The 13,030-nt window shown below is 38.9% G+C and overlaps 1 protein-coding gene across 7 annotated transcripts in view; it reads right to left on the bottom strand.

Moving 5' to 3' along the window:
• The window catches only part of UNC80 (unc-80 homolog, NALCN channel complex subunit), a 246,135-nt gene that overhangs the window by 126,527 nt on the left and 106,578 nt on the right, over positions 1-13,030 (bottom strand). For 6 of the 7 annotated variants that reach the window (XM_007187842.2, XM_057551653.1, XM_057551656.1 and 3 more), the window contains exons 23-24: positions 10,597-10,809; positions 7,094-7,229 (exon numbers count right to left, since the gene is read on the bottom strand). In XM_007187842.2, the coding sequence (XP_007187904.1) occupies positions 7,094-7,229; positions 10,597-10,809 (349 nt within the window). Of the gene's footprint in view, positions 1-7,057; positions 7,230-10,596; positions 10,810-13,030 lie in introns of all 7 variants that reach the window. The other variant, XM_057551658.1, reaches the window with a different exon arrangement.

Here is a 13,030-nt window from a genome sequence, read left to right as displayed (position 1 = left end):
CTGTGCTATGTGGCTGCTTCCCACTAGCTATCTATTTTACATTTAGTAGTATATATATGTCCATGCCACTCTCTCACTTCATGCCAGCTTACACTTCCCCCCACCCCGTGACCTCAAGTCCATTCTCTACGTCTGCGTCTTTATTCTTGTCCTGCCCCTAAGTTCTTCAGAACTTTTTTTTTTTTTTTAGATCCCATATATATGTGTTAACATATGGTATTTGTTTTTCTCTTTCTGACTTACTTCACTCTGTATGACAGACTCCAGGTCCGTCCACCTCACTACAAATAACTCAATTTCGTTTCTTTTTATGGCTGAGTAATATTCCATTGTATATATGTGCCACATCTTCTTTATCCATTCATCTGTTGATGGACACTTAGGTTGCTTCCATGTCCTGGATATTGTAAATAGAGCTGCAGTGAACATTGTGGTACATGACTCTTTTTGAATTATGGTTTTCTCAGGATAGATGCCCAGTAGTGGCATTGCTGGGTCCTATGATAGTTCTATTTTTAGTTTTTTAAGGAACCTCCATATTGTTCTCCATACTGGTTGTATCAATTTACATTCCCACCAACAGTGCAAGAGGTTTCCCTTTTCTCCACACCCTCTCCAGCATTTATTGTTTGTAGATTTTTTGATGAGGCCATTCTGACTGGTGTTAAGGTGATACCTCATTGTAGTTTTGATTTGCTTTTCTCTAATGATTAGTGATGTTGAGCAGCCTTTCATGTGTTTGTTGGCAATCTGTATACCTTCTTTGGAGAAACGTCTATTTAGGTCTTCTGCCCATTTTTGGATACAGTTGTTTGTTTTTTGGATATAGAGCTGCATGAGCTGCTTCTAAATTTTGGAGATTAGTCCTTTGTCAGTTGCTTCATTTGTAAATATTTTCTCCCATTCTGAGGGTTGTCTTTTCGTCTTGTTTATGGTTTCCTTTGCTGTGCAAAAGTTTTTAAGTTTCATGAGGTCCCATTTGTTTATTTTTGTTTTAATTTGCATTTCTCTAGGAGGTGGGTCAAAAAGGATCTTGCTGTGGTTTATGTCATAGAGTGTTCTGCCTATCTTTTCCTGTAAGAGTTTTATAGTGTCTGGCCTTACATTTAGGTCTGTCATCCATTTTGAGTTTACTTTTGTGTATGGTGTTACGGAGTATTCCAATTTCATTCTTTTACATGTAGCTGTCCAGTTTTCCCAGCACCACTTATTGAAGAGGCTGTCCTTTCTCCATGGTATGTTCTTGCCTCCCTTGTCATAAATTAGATGACCATATGTGCGTGGGTTTATCTCTGGGCATTCTATCCTGTTCCATTGATCTATATTTGTTTTTGTGCCAGTACCATACTGTCTTGATTACTGTAGCTTTGTGGTATGGTTTGAATTTGGGGCGCCTGATTCTTCCAACTCCATTTTTCTTTCTCAAGGTTGCTTTGGCTATTCGGGGTCTTTTGTGTTTCCATACGAATTGTAAAATTTTTTGTTCTAATTCTGTGAAGACTGCCATTGGTAGTTTGACAGGGATTGCCTTGAATCTGCAGATTGCTTTGGGTAGTATAATCATTTTCAAAATGTTGATTCTTCCAATCCAAGAACATGGTATATCTCTCCATCTGTTTGTATCATCTTTAATTTCTTTCATCAGTGTCTTATAGCTCTCTGCACACAGGTCTTTTGTCTCCTTAGGTAGGTTTATTCTTCGGTATTTTATTCTGTTAGTTGCAATGGTAAATGGAAGTGTTTCCTTAATTTCTATTTCAGATTTTTCATCATTAGTGTACAGGAATGCAAGACATTTCTGTGCATTATTTTGTATGCTGCTACTTTACCAAATTCCTTGATTAGCTCTAGTAGTTTTCTGTGGTCATTTTTAGGATTCTCTATGTATAGTATCATGTCATCTGCAAACAGTGACAGCTTTACTTCTTCTTTTCAAATTTGGATTCCTTTTATTTCTTCTTCTTCTCTGATTGCTGTGGCCTTAACTTCCAAAACGATGTTGAATAATAGTGGTGAGAGTGGACAACCTTGTCTTGTTCCTGATCTTAGAGGAAATGGTTTCAGTTTTTCACCATTGAGAATGATGTTGACTGTGGGTTTGTTATTTATGACCTTTATTATACTGAGGTAAGTTTCCTCTCTGCCTACTTTCTGGAGGGTTTTTATCATAAATGGGTGTTGAATTTTGTTGAAAGCTTTTTCTGTATCTATTGAGATGATCATATGGTTTTTCTCCTTCAGTTTGTTAATTAAAGGTTTTTCTCCTTTAATTTGTTCAATTTGTAAGTTCCCTCTATGCCTACATTCTGGAGGGTTTTTAGCATAAATGGGTGTTGAATTTTGTTGAAAGCTTTTTCTGCATCTGTTGAGATGATCATATGGTTTTTCTCCTTCAATTTGTTAATATGGTGTATCACATTGATTGATTTGCATATATTGAAGAATCCTTGCATTCCTGGGATAAACCCCTTTTGATCATGGTGTATGATCCTTTTAGTGTGCTGTTGGATTCTGTTTACTAGTATTTTGTTGAGGATTTTTGCATCTGTGTTCATCAGAGATATTGGTCTGTAGTTTTCTTTCTTTGTGACATCTTTGTCTGGTTTTGCTATCAGGGTGATGGTGGCCTTGTTGAATGAGCTTGGGAGTGTTCCTCCCTTTGCTATATTTTGGAAGAGTTTGAGAAGAATAGGTGTTAGCTCTTCTCTAAATGTTTGATAGAATTCGCCTGACAAGCCATCTGATCCTGCGCTTTTGTCTGTTGGAAGGTTTTTAATCACAGTCTCAATTTCAGTGCTTGTGATTGGTCTGTTTATATTTTCTATTTCTTCCTGCTTCAGTCTTGGAAGGTTGTGCTTTTCTAAGAATTTGTCCATTTCTTCCAGGTTGTCCATTTTATTGGCATAGAGTTGCTTGTAGTAATCTCTCATGATCCTTTGTATTTCTGCAGTGTCAGTTGTTACTTCTTTTTCATTTCTAATTGTTGATTTGAGTCTTCTCCCTTTTTTTCTTGATGAGTCTGGCTAATGGTTTATCAATTTGGTTTATCTTCTCAAAGAACCAGCTTTTAGTTTTATTGATCTTTGCTATCATTTCCTTCATTTCTTTTTCATTTATTTCTGATCTGATCTTTATGATTTCTTTCCTTCTGCTAACTTTGGGGGATTTTTTGTTCTGCTTTCTCTAACTGCTTTAGGTGTAAGGTAAGGTTGTTTATTTGAGATGTTTCTTGTTTCTTGAGGTAGGATTGTATTGCTGTAAACTTCCCTCTTAGAACTGCTTTTGCTGCATCCCATAGGTTTTGGGTCATCGTGTTTTCGTTGTCATTTGCTTCTAGGTGTTTTTTGATTTCCTCTTTGATTTCTTCAGTGATCTCTTGGTTATTCAGTAGTGTATTTAGTATTTAGTAGCAGCCTCGATGTCTTTGTATGTTTTACAGATTTTTCCCTGTAATTGATATCTAGTCTCATAGCATTGTGGTCAGAAAAGATATGTGGTATGATTTAAGTTTTCTTATATTTACCAAGGCTTGCTTTTGACCCAAGATATGATTTATCCTGGAGAATGTTCCGTGAGCACTTGAGCAGAAAGTGTATTCTGTTGTTTTTGGATGGAATGTCCTATAAATATCAATGATGTCCATCTTGTTTAATGTATCATTTAAAGCTTGTTTTTCCTTATTTATTTTCATTTTGGATGATCTGTCCATTGGTGAAAGTGAGGTGTTAAAGTCCCCTAATATGATTATGTTACTGTCAATTTCCCCTTTTGATGGCTGTTAGCATTTGCCTTATGTATTGAGGTGCTTGTATGTTGGGTGCATAAGTACTTACAATTGTTATATCTTCTTCTTGGATTGATCCCTTGATCATTATGTAGTGTCCTCCTTTGTCTTTTGTAATAGTCTTTATTTTGAAGTCTATTTTGTCTCATATGAGAATTGCTACTTCAGCTTTCTTTTGATTTCCAGTTGCATGGAATACCTTTTTCCATCCCCTCACTTTCAGTCTGTATGTGTCCCTAGGTCTGAAGTGGGCCTCTTGTTGGCAGCATATATACAGGTCTTGTTTTTGTATCCATTCAGCCAGTCTATGTCTTTTGGTTGGAGAATTTAATCCATCTACATTTAAGGTAGTTATCGATATGTATGTTCCTATTACCATTTTCTTAATTATTTTGAGTTTGTTATTGTAGGTCTTTTCCTTCTCTTGTGTTTCCTGCCTAGAAAAGTTCCTTTAGCATTTGTAGTAAAGCTGATTTGGTGGTGCTACATTCTCTTAGCTTTTCTTGTCTGTAAAGGTTTTAATTTCTCTTTCAAAACTGAATGAGATCCTTGCTGGGTAGAGTGATCTTGGTTGTAGGTTTTTTCCTTTCATCACATTAAATATGTCCTGCCACTCCCTTCTGGCTTGCAGAGTTTCTGCTGAAAGATCAGCTGTTAACCTTATGGGGATTCCCTTGTATGTATTTTGTTGTTTTTCCCTTGCTGCTTTTAATATTATTTCTTTGTATTTAATTTTTGATAGTTTGATTAATATGTGTCTTGGTGTGTTTCTCCTTGTTTTTATCCTGTACGGGACTCTCTGTGCTTCCTGGACTTGACTTTTTCCTTTTCCATATTAGGGAACTTTTCAACTATCATCTCCTCAAATATTTTCTCAGTCCCTTTCTTTTTCTCTTCTCCTTCTGCAACCCCTGTAATTCGAATGTTGGTGCATTTAATGTTGTCCCAGAGGTCTCTGAGACTCTCAATTCTTTTCATTCTTTTTTCTTTATTCTCCTCTGCAGTAGTTATTTCCACTATTTTATCTTCCAGGTCACTTATCCGTTCTTCTGCTTCAGTTATTCTGCTATTGATTCCTTCTAGAGAATTTTTAAGTTCATTTATTGTGTTGTTCATCATTGTCTGTTTGCTCTTTAGTTCTTCTAGGTCCTTTTTAAATGTTTCTTGTATTTTCTCCATTCTATTTCCAATATTTTGGATCATCTTTTCTATCATTACTCTGAATTATTTTTCACGTACACTGTCTATTTCCTCTTTTTTTTTTTGGTCTGGTGGGTTTTTACCTTGCTCCTTCGTCTGCTGTGTGTTTCTCTGTCTTCTCATTTTGCTTAACTTACTGTGTTTGGGGTCTCCTTTTCACAGGCTGCAGGTTCATATTTTCTGTTATTTTTGGTGTGTGCCCCCAGTGGGTAAGGTTGGTTCAGTGCGTTGTGTAGGCTTACTGGTGGAGGGGACTAGTGCCTGTGTTCTGGTGGATGAGGCTGGATCTTGTCTTTCTGGTGGGCACGTCTGTGTCCAGTAGTTTGTTTTGGGGTGTCTGAGACCTTATTACGATTTTAGGCAGCCTCTCTGCTAATGGGTGGGGTTGTGTTCCTGTCTTGCTAGTTGTTTGGCATAGGGTGTCCAGCACCATAGCTTGCTGGTCGTTGAGTGGAGCTGGGTCTTAGCATTGAGATGGAGATCTCTGGGAGAGCTTTTGCTCTTTGATATTACGTGGAGCCGGGAGGTCTCTTGTGGACCAATGTCCTGAACTTTATTCAGGTATTCCAGAGATGCAGCGTATATCAAGTTGATTGCGGAGATTTAATCTGCTGCTCCTGAGGCTGCACAGAGAAATTTCCCTTTCTCTTCTTTGTTCGCACAGCTCCTGGGGTTCAGCTTTGGATTTGACCCTGCCTCTGCATGTAGCTCGCCTGAGGGCATCTGTTCTTCGCTCAGACAGGACAGGGTTAATGTACCAGCTGATTATGGGGCTCTGGGTCACTCAAGCAGGGGGGAGGGAGGGGTACGAAATGCAGGGTGAGCCTGCGGCAGCAGAGGCTGATATGACGTTACAACAGCCTGAGGCGCACCATATGTTCTCCCAGGGAAGTTGTCCCTGTACCACAGGACCCTGGCAGTGGCAGGCTGCACAGGCTCCCAGGAGGGGAAATGTGGATAGTGACCTATGCTTGCACACAGGCTTCTTGGTGGCTGCAGCAGCAGTGTTAGTGTTTCATGCCCATCTCTGGGGTCCACGCTGATAGCCATGGCTCACGCCTGTCTCTGGAGCTCATTTAGGCGGTGCTCTGAATCCCCTCTCCTCGCGCACCCCGAAATAATGGTCTCTTGCCTCTTAGGAAGGTCCAGACTTTTTCCCCGACTCCCTCCCGGCTAGCTGTGGCACACTAGCCCCCTTCAGGCTGTGTTCACACAGCCAACCCCAGTCCTCTCCCTGGGATCTGACCTCCAAAGCCCGAGCCTCATCTCCCACCCACCTGCCCCGGTGGGTGAGCAGGCAAGCCTCTCGGGCTGGTGAGTGCTAGTCGGCACTGATCCCCTGTGCGGGAATCTCTCCATTTTGCCCTCTGCACCCCTGTTGCTGTGCTCTCCTCTGTGGGTCTGAAGCTTCCCCCCTGCCCACCCCTGCCTCCACCAGTGAAGGGGTTTCCTAGTGTGTGGAAACTTTTCCTCCTTCACAGCTCCCTCCCAGAGGGGCAGGTCCCGTCCCTGTTCTTTTGTCTCTCTTTTTTCTTTTTTCTTCTGCCCTACCCAGGTACGTGGGGAGTGTCTTGCCTTTTGGGAAGTCTGAGGTCTTCTGCCAGCGTTCAGTGGGTGCTCTGTAGGAGTTGTTCCACATGTAGATGTATTTCTGATGTATTTACAGGGAGGAAGGTGATCTCCACGTCTTACTCCTCTGCCATCTTGAAGGTCTCCCTCAGGTCTAACCCTTTTTTAAAACTCCAAGAGCAGTAATAAAACACAAACCCTGACCAGCCCTCTTCTGGGGCAGCACAACCATGTTTTCTGAAGGAGGCCTAAAACTGATCTTCGTATTTACAATATTAAGAGTCAGAGACTACAAAGCAATGAGTGTTCCATATTGTCAACTCTTTGCCCCTGTCTACAGTCTTCTCCTTCTGGTTCCTGCTCTCTCTTTGTGTGGCTTTATGCACATGCTCACATCCATGCAGAGGGAATAGGGGAGAAGGTGCAGTGGGAGACATGGGAAGGTGGTAAGAATGTGAAAGAGGAAAGAGAAATATTACGTGCTCCTAAAGCAGAGGTTCTTACAAGCAGGGGTTCTTGTAGTAAAGGGAGTCTCCTTACTGTCATCTAAAAAGTCTTCCTCCTCATCCTCCTTTCTCAGTCTCCTCTTGGTCTCCTCATCATAAATGAGACCCAGCAGGTTGGCTGGGCTCTCACTTTCCCCATGGCACAGCTCATTCAACCGGACGCCAATTGCCTACCATGAAGAGAAAAAGAACGAAACAGCATGAGATACGTCAGACTGTAAAATAGGCTCTCACATTACAGAGGTCACCAGCAACCAATTAATGGGAATTATTTTCAGCATAAGCCTCCTCTGTCTGCCACAGTGTTGTTACCACCATGTTTCATTTCCCAATGTGGGAACCCAGAGAGGGAAGGCACTGATGCTACCTCTAAGGTCACTGTGTCTAAAGACTTTTAGGAAATGGAATGGCATTTTTTATTCTCATACAAAACATTTTCTGAAAATATTTCTAATTCCTCAAAGGTCATCTATTTTATAGGTTTCACATAAGGGAGCATGCAGTTGTTTTTTGTTGTTGTTGTTTTTGTCGTTTTTTGTTTGTTTTGTTTTGCAGTGGTTTCTAATGGAGGATTTTGCTGCAGTAAAAAATAAGAAGTCACAGTTCTTCAGAGTGTTTCTGATTATGCTATTTTATGAGAAAGGCACTATCATGCAAATGAGCTTGGAGATTGGCATGAATTCTGGAACTGCAATTTTATTTGTATCTGTCATCATATATGCAATCAATGACTTTCTTATAGACTTTGTTCCCCCCCCCATGATACACTATGAATGAGAAAGAAATACTATTCTTTTGATAGTGTACCCAACATCAACATTAGAAATATGATTTTTAATAAGTCAGCACATGGGCAATATTGGCTCTTACAAGGTAGTCATAAAACCAATACTTACTATCTGTTCTTCTGAATCATCATGTACTATTGTCCGATTTACCAAAAGGAATTTTCCAAAAGAAAAGACACAATATGCTACCTCTATCTAATTCCTTTTACATTCCAATGACAAATTGTTTGCAACAAAAGAGGAGATGCATGCTTAAGAAAGAGAGTCAAAAAGCTAAAATGAGCACTGAACCTAGAATTTGACAGTTTGGTTACTCTGTGCATTAATAAGAACAAAATTCCAGCTACTTTTCTTTTTTCTTCCTATATTATCCTTTTCAAATATTTTAAAAAGTTACTACATTCTGGGCAGGCAAGACATTAGATTCACTACTGGAAACTGACAAAGATATGTCCAGAACACTTTAAATAAAAACACAAGTTGTTTGAACGTCTTGGCTATCTGAAAACAAAGGGGTCTGCTTAAACTCTGGAATTAAGTGGGGAGTAACAAAAACCACAAAAAGGAGAAAGAAAGCAATGTAGAAAAATATCACAGCATCCTAAACTTTTAGCTGCTAACCTGAGAAGTTTTAAGCAAACAAAACAAAACATAAAAGCAAAAACCACCACCTCAACAAAAAGCCTTGTCCTGATGCTACTCTTTTGGAAATCCTCTCTAAGGAAGGAGATGTGGAATTATGAGTCTGGAGTGGAGCCAGCAGACTTAATAGTGAGATTCACCGGGGAAAAAAATCTACATCGATCCTCCCAGGATGCTGAAAGCAAGCAATTTAAGTTAAACCCACAGTTCATAAAGCTTAAAAGGTTGCTCAAAAAATGAACTTGTCTGGGATAATACTAAATACCTAAATAATAATTTAGAGCTCTATGTCTCTTCTAAGACCAGAAAAGTGCCTTGGGAATATGTTTATTCCTTTTTCATTCATCAAATATTTATTAGGTGAGGTAATTTGTTACGTATTAAGTAAAAATAAAGTTGAATAAATTGTTATAGTACATCAGTATCTTTGTTTAATGTGCCCTAGTAGATTATAAACCTTCATAAAGAAGGATCATTGTTTGGCAATTAGGAAAGTTAGGTCGAAAGACTTGCTCTAGGTTGCTCAGCAACCTTGAACTCGGATTCAAATAGGGCATCTGACTCTGTGTTTCTCTTTACTTCAAGGAGCTTACAGTCTATTGGGGAGGTAATAACATACCAAAATAACAGTCGTGTAAAAGACTGAAAGCACTTTATTTATTAGAATATGGAGAAATCAGATTCATTTCAGAGAATCATACAAAGTTTCATTCCTGTAGATTCTGAAGAATTGCTGTGTAGGCTAATGGGGAAGGGGAAAAGTGGATATTCCGGATGGAGAGTTTCAAAAGATCCGTATTCAGGGAAATGCACTGACGTGTTCAGAGACTAACAAATAAGTCAATTGGTTGAAGCACCATTTTGTGAGAGGAAATAATGTGCCTGAGGGCTTGGAAAGGTAGATTGTGACTAGATCCTAGAGTTCTTGAAGCTGGGCTTCATTTTGCATTCTGAAGAAGGACGAAAGGTACTTTCTGAGTCGGGGAGAACCTTATCACTCATTCGAGGGGCACTGTGATAGCTGCCTAACAATGCACAGAAAAATCATATACCCTGCTTTCAAGAATTAATATAATAATATTATTATTGAACACCTCTTAGATGCAAAGCATTGAGATAAATGTTCTTTAGATACATTAGCTCATTTGCCTTATCATCCATATCTTGGTGTGATTTGAACCAAGGTTGTGGAGAGAGCAGCAATGCCAGGCTAAGCAATTTGGGTTTTATCCCAAGGGAAAAGGAGGGCCACTGAAGCACTATAATGTGATTTGCATTTTAGCCTAATCACTCTGACAGCAGTTTGAAGAATGAATTGGAGGGAGCAAGTCTGGAGGCTGGGAGATAAGTATGAATGTTCTACTTTTAGATGAGCTATGCCAAAGGGAGATGATTTTACTGGCAGTGTGTAGGATGGGTCAGATGAGGGGAGATTGTGGGAGGAGACTAAATAGGAAAATACTTCAGTCATATAGATAAGAAGTAATGAAGTTCTGACCTAAAAGGGCATCAGTGACATGGAAGTGGTGGAATCAATAAGAGAAGAAGGTTTGGAATATATTCAAGGCTGTCATCTTAGATGATGGTGGTGCTATCAATAAGAATAGAAAATTCAAGAGGGGTTGCAGATGGGGGTGTGTTTAAATGGAGAGCAGGGTTTTATTTTGGTCAGACTGAGTTTCAGGACATTGAGTGAATGCCTCCAAAGTACAGTTGGTGATGTCGGTCGGGGATCCAAAGAGTGCTATGGACAGAGAAGTGTGTGCCCCTGGCATACAGCTAACAGTTGAAAATACAGGAATAAATGTAATCCTAGTGCAGATTATACAGGAAGAAATTATAAGAGATGCTGAGAATGTTTACATTTATAGGAAAGAAAGAGGCAGAGGACCAGGAAAAGAGACAGAAGAGATAATAATGTCTAACTTTGTAGATTTGTTGGGAAGATTAAATGAATTACATTTATTTTCCCCTGAAATGTTTTGTTCAGTGCCTGGTACATAATGGATACTCAATAAATTGTCTCCCAAACAAATGAACAAATATAAACACAAAACTTCTTCACTTCACTCAGCCTAATTTTTATAGAAAAAAATCGAAAGCTCACGTCTCCCCATTGGTAGAAGAGCTTGGCAGCGTTCCACTGAAGCTTCTGGTTCCGCTTGTTGCCCACAGTGGGAGACCGTCCCCTGGAAAGGCCTTTCTTGGTGATATTCACATGATGCCCTTTCATCCACTCTGGCCAGTTGCCACGGTTGCAGCGGTAAACAAAACGGGCACATTCCAGGAACAGCGCTGCTCTGGCTACTACAGGCGCTTCCTGAGTAGGGTTGTTAAGGAAAGAGTAATGTAGGATTAACAAACAATGAAGTTGAACTTAAACTGAATGACTATGTACTCTTAGTTTATTTTCGTCTCCGTATTTTGATTTAGTTTAGCCATATTTCCCAGGGTAGTGTTAGTATGGTTACAATAGTAGTGGGGAATCTGGAAAATGAATCCATGAAGGCAAATTTGGGTATTGAAAAATTAGACATTTTAAGTAGGTTTCTGAGTTTAGTTTTCTCCTTTTGGAGAATCTCAAGTAATTTCATGACTCTTTGCAAATTTCAGAGACAGCTGAGATTTAAGTGTGAAATAATTTTTAATCAGAAGGTTTAAAATATGATGCTTTTTTTAAACCTAAAATTAACATGATGCAAACACATATTCAATTTCTAGAACTAGTCGTATGTTAACCAAGGGTGTCAGTAGGCATTTTGTTATCTAGGACCATCCACAAGCTCCAAGGAAGTGCAACTGCTCCCTCATTTTGGCTAGTAAGAAAAGGAAGAGCTTACTACATTAGGCTGAGTTGTGAGAGAAAACAGAGAATAAAATGGGGCCTGAAACGGAAAACAAACAAACAAAAAAATAAATAAATAAATTAGATTGAGTTAGTCTCTTTCCCCAATTTTTCATAAACAACAGACCAAATTCTGCTTAAATAGGCATGGTTTCAATTGAAAATGTTTGACAAAGAGGAAATTGCTTAATTGATAAATGAAAAATAGAGCATTTCTTCAGGAAAATAAAAATATGGCTCCATCTTGTCAAGACGTGCTTGAAAAAAATAAAAGAAACAGCTTTTAGTTGATACCCAGAAACTGGTAAGAGTGAGATATCTACTGAACTCTTTATAAGCCAAAAAAAATAATAATAATAATGATAATAATAAGGGAAGGAGTGTGAAGTTTCCCATAGGTCAACAGGTCGCAAAAAGTACATACATCAAAAATTCATTCGTGCCAGTTAAAGAAATATATATCACAATATTAGCTATCACCTCAGTTACCTAATAACCATAGGTTGCTTAGTAAGCACATGTTTTCAAATTGAAACCGTTTTCATCATTCAAGCAATAGCATTCTTAACAATGCATCGATCCGTAATGTTAAAATAGGGGCTAATATACAGAGAACATCAATACGTGCTAATCAGTTTTTATAAATTGTAATTCTTAATTATCATAACAACCCTGTGAAACAATATCTTCATTTTAATATATTTTTTAAATGAGGTATAATTTTGCCACTATTATATAGCTGGGAAGAAGTCAACACAGGATTCAATCTCAGGTCTCTCTCATGCCCAGATCTGTATTAGTTCCTCTTTGATATCTACATTGTCTTAATTTATACTCATATAAGCCTTGGGAAAAGATGATTTCTACAATGCATGTAGAAAGTCACTGTTTACAAATGGGACAATTGGGACTTCCCTGGCGGTCCAGTGGTTAAGACTCCGCGCTCCCAATATAGGGGGTGCAGGTTCGATCCCTGGTTGCGAACTAAGATCTCACAGGCTGTGTGGCACAGCCAAAAACTTAAAGAGAAAAAAAAGGGACACTAATGTCATATAATGTTATTTACTAAAACACAAATGTATAATCACATCATTTTCCCATTTAAAATATATTATAGGCTCAATCTACCTCAGTCATCAATGAATAAAGATAACTGACATTCGTTATTTGGTTCACCTCTCTCTCTATCCCCATCTCAAGTGCTCTGTGGTCCAATTATGTCAAACTGGTTAGTCTCCCAGATATAACATCCCATATGTTTCCATGTGTTGTTTCCATGACTTGCAGAGCCTTTAAGCCCCTTTTCCATCTGGCAAATTCCCACTTTAAGCTTCAGTTTAGTTACCTCCTCTAAGAAGCCTTCCTTAATCCCTTCCTTCTTCAGGCAGAGTTGGCTACTTCATACTGTTGAGTACCACACTATCTCAAATACCCTGGATGACTCAAGTAAGTTAGCCCATTAAGCATTTTCTCATTGTCTTAAAACTTAAATGAAACCATCAAGAATTCTAATATGAAATTTATTTATGTTGGGACTTAATTTTACAAAGCATATGTTGTATTGCCATGACAAAGTTAATCTATGTGGAAAGGCAGAATACAAGATAAACACAATGGTGAGACTCTATCATTAATAAAAGATGGACACTGATGATGAGAAACTATCATCAACTGCATTGGTGCCAAGACTTGGCAG

The sequence above is a fragment of the Balaenoptera acutorostrata genome, chromosome 8 (genome assembly GCF_949987535.1).
Source record: "Balaenoptera acutorostrata chromosome 8, mBalAcu1.1, whole genome shotgun sequence".
Classification (NCBI taxonomy): Eukaryota; Metazoa; Chordata; class Mammalia; order Artiodactyla; family Balaenopteridae; genus Balaenoptera; species Balaenoptera acutorostrata.
Note: the sequence above shows the minus strand (reverse complement) of the source record. Positions and strands in the feature narration are given on the sequence as shown.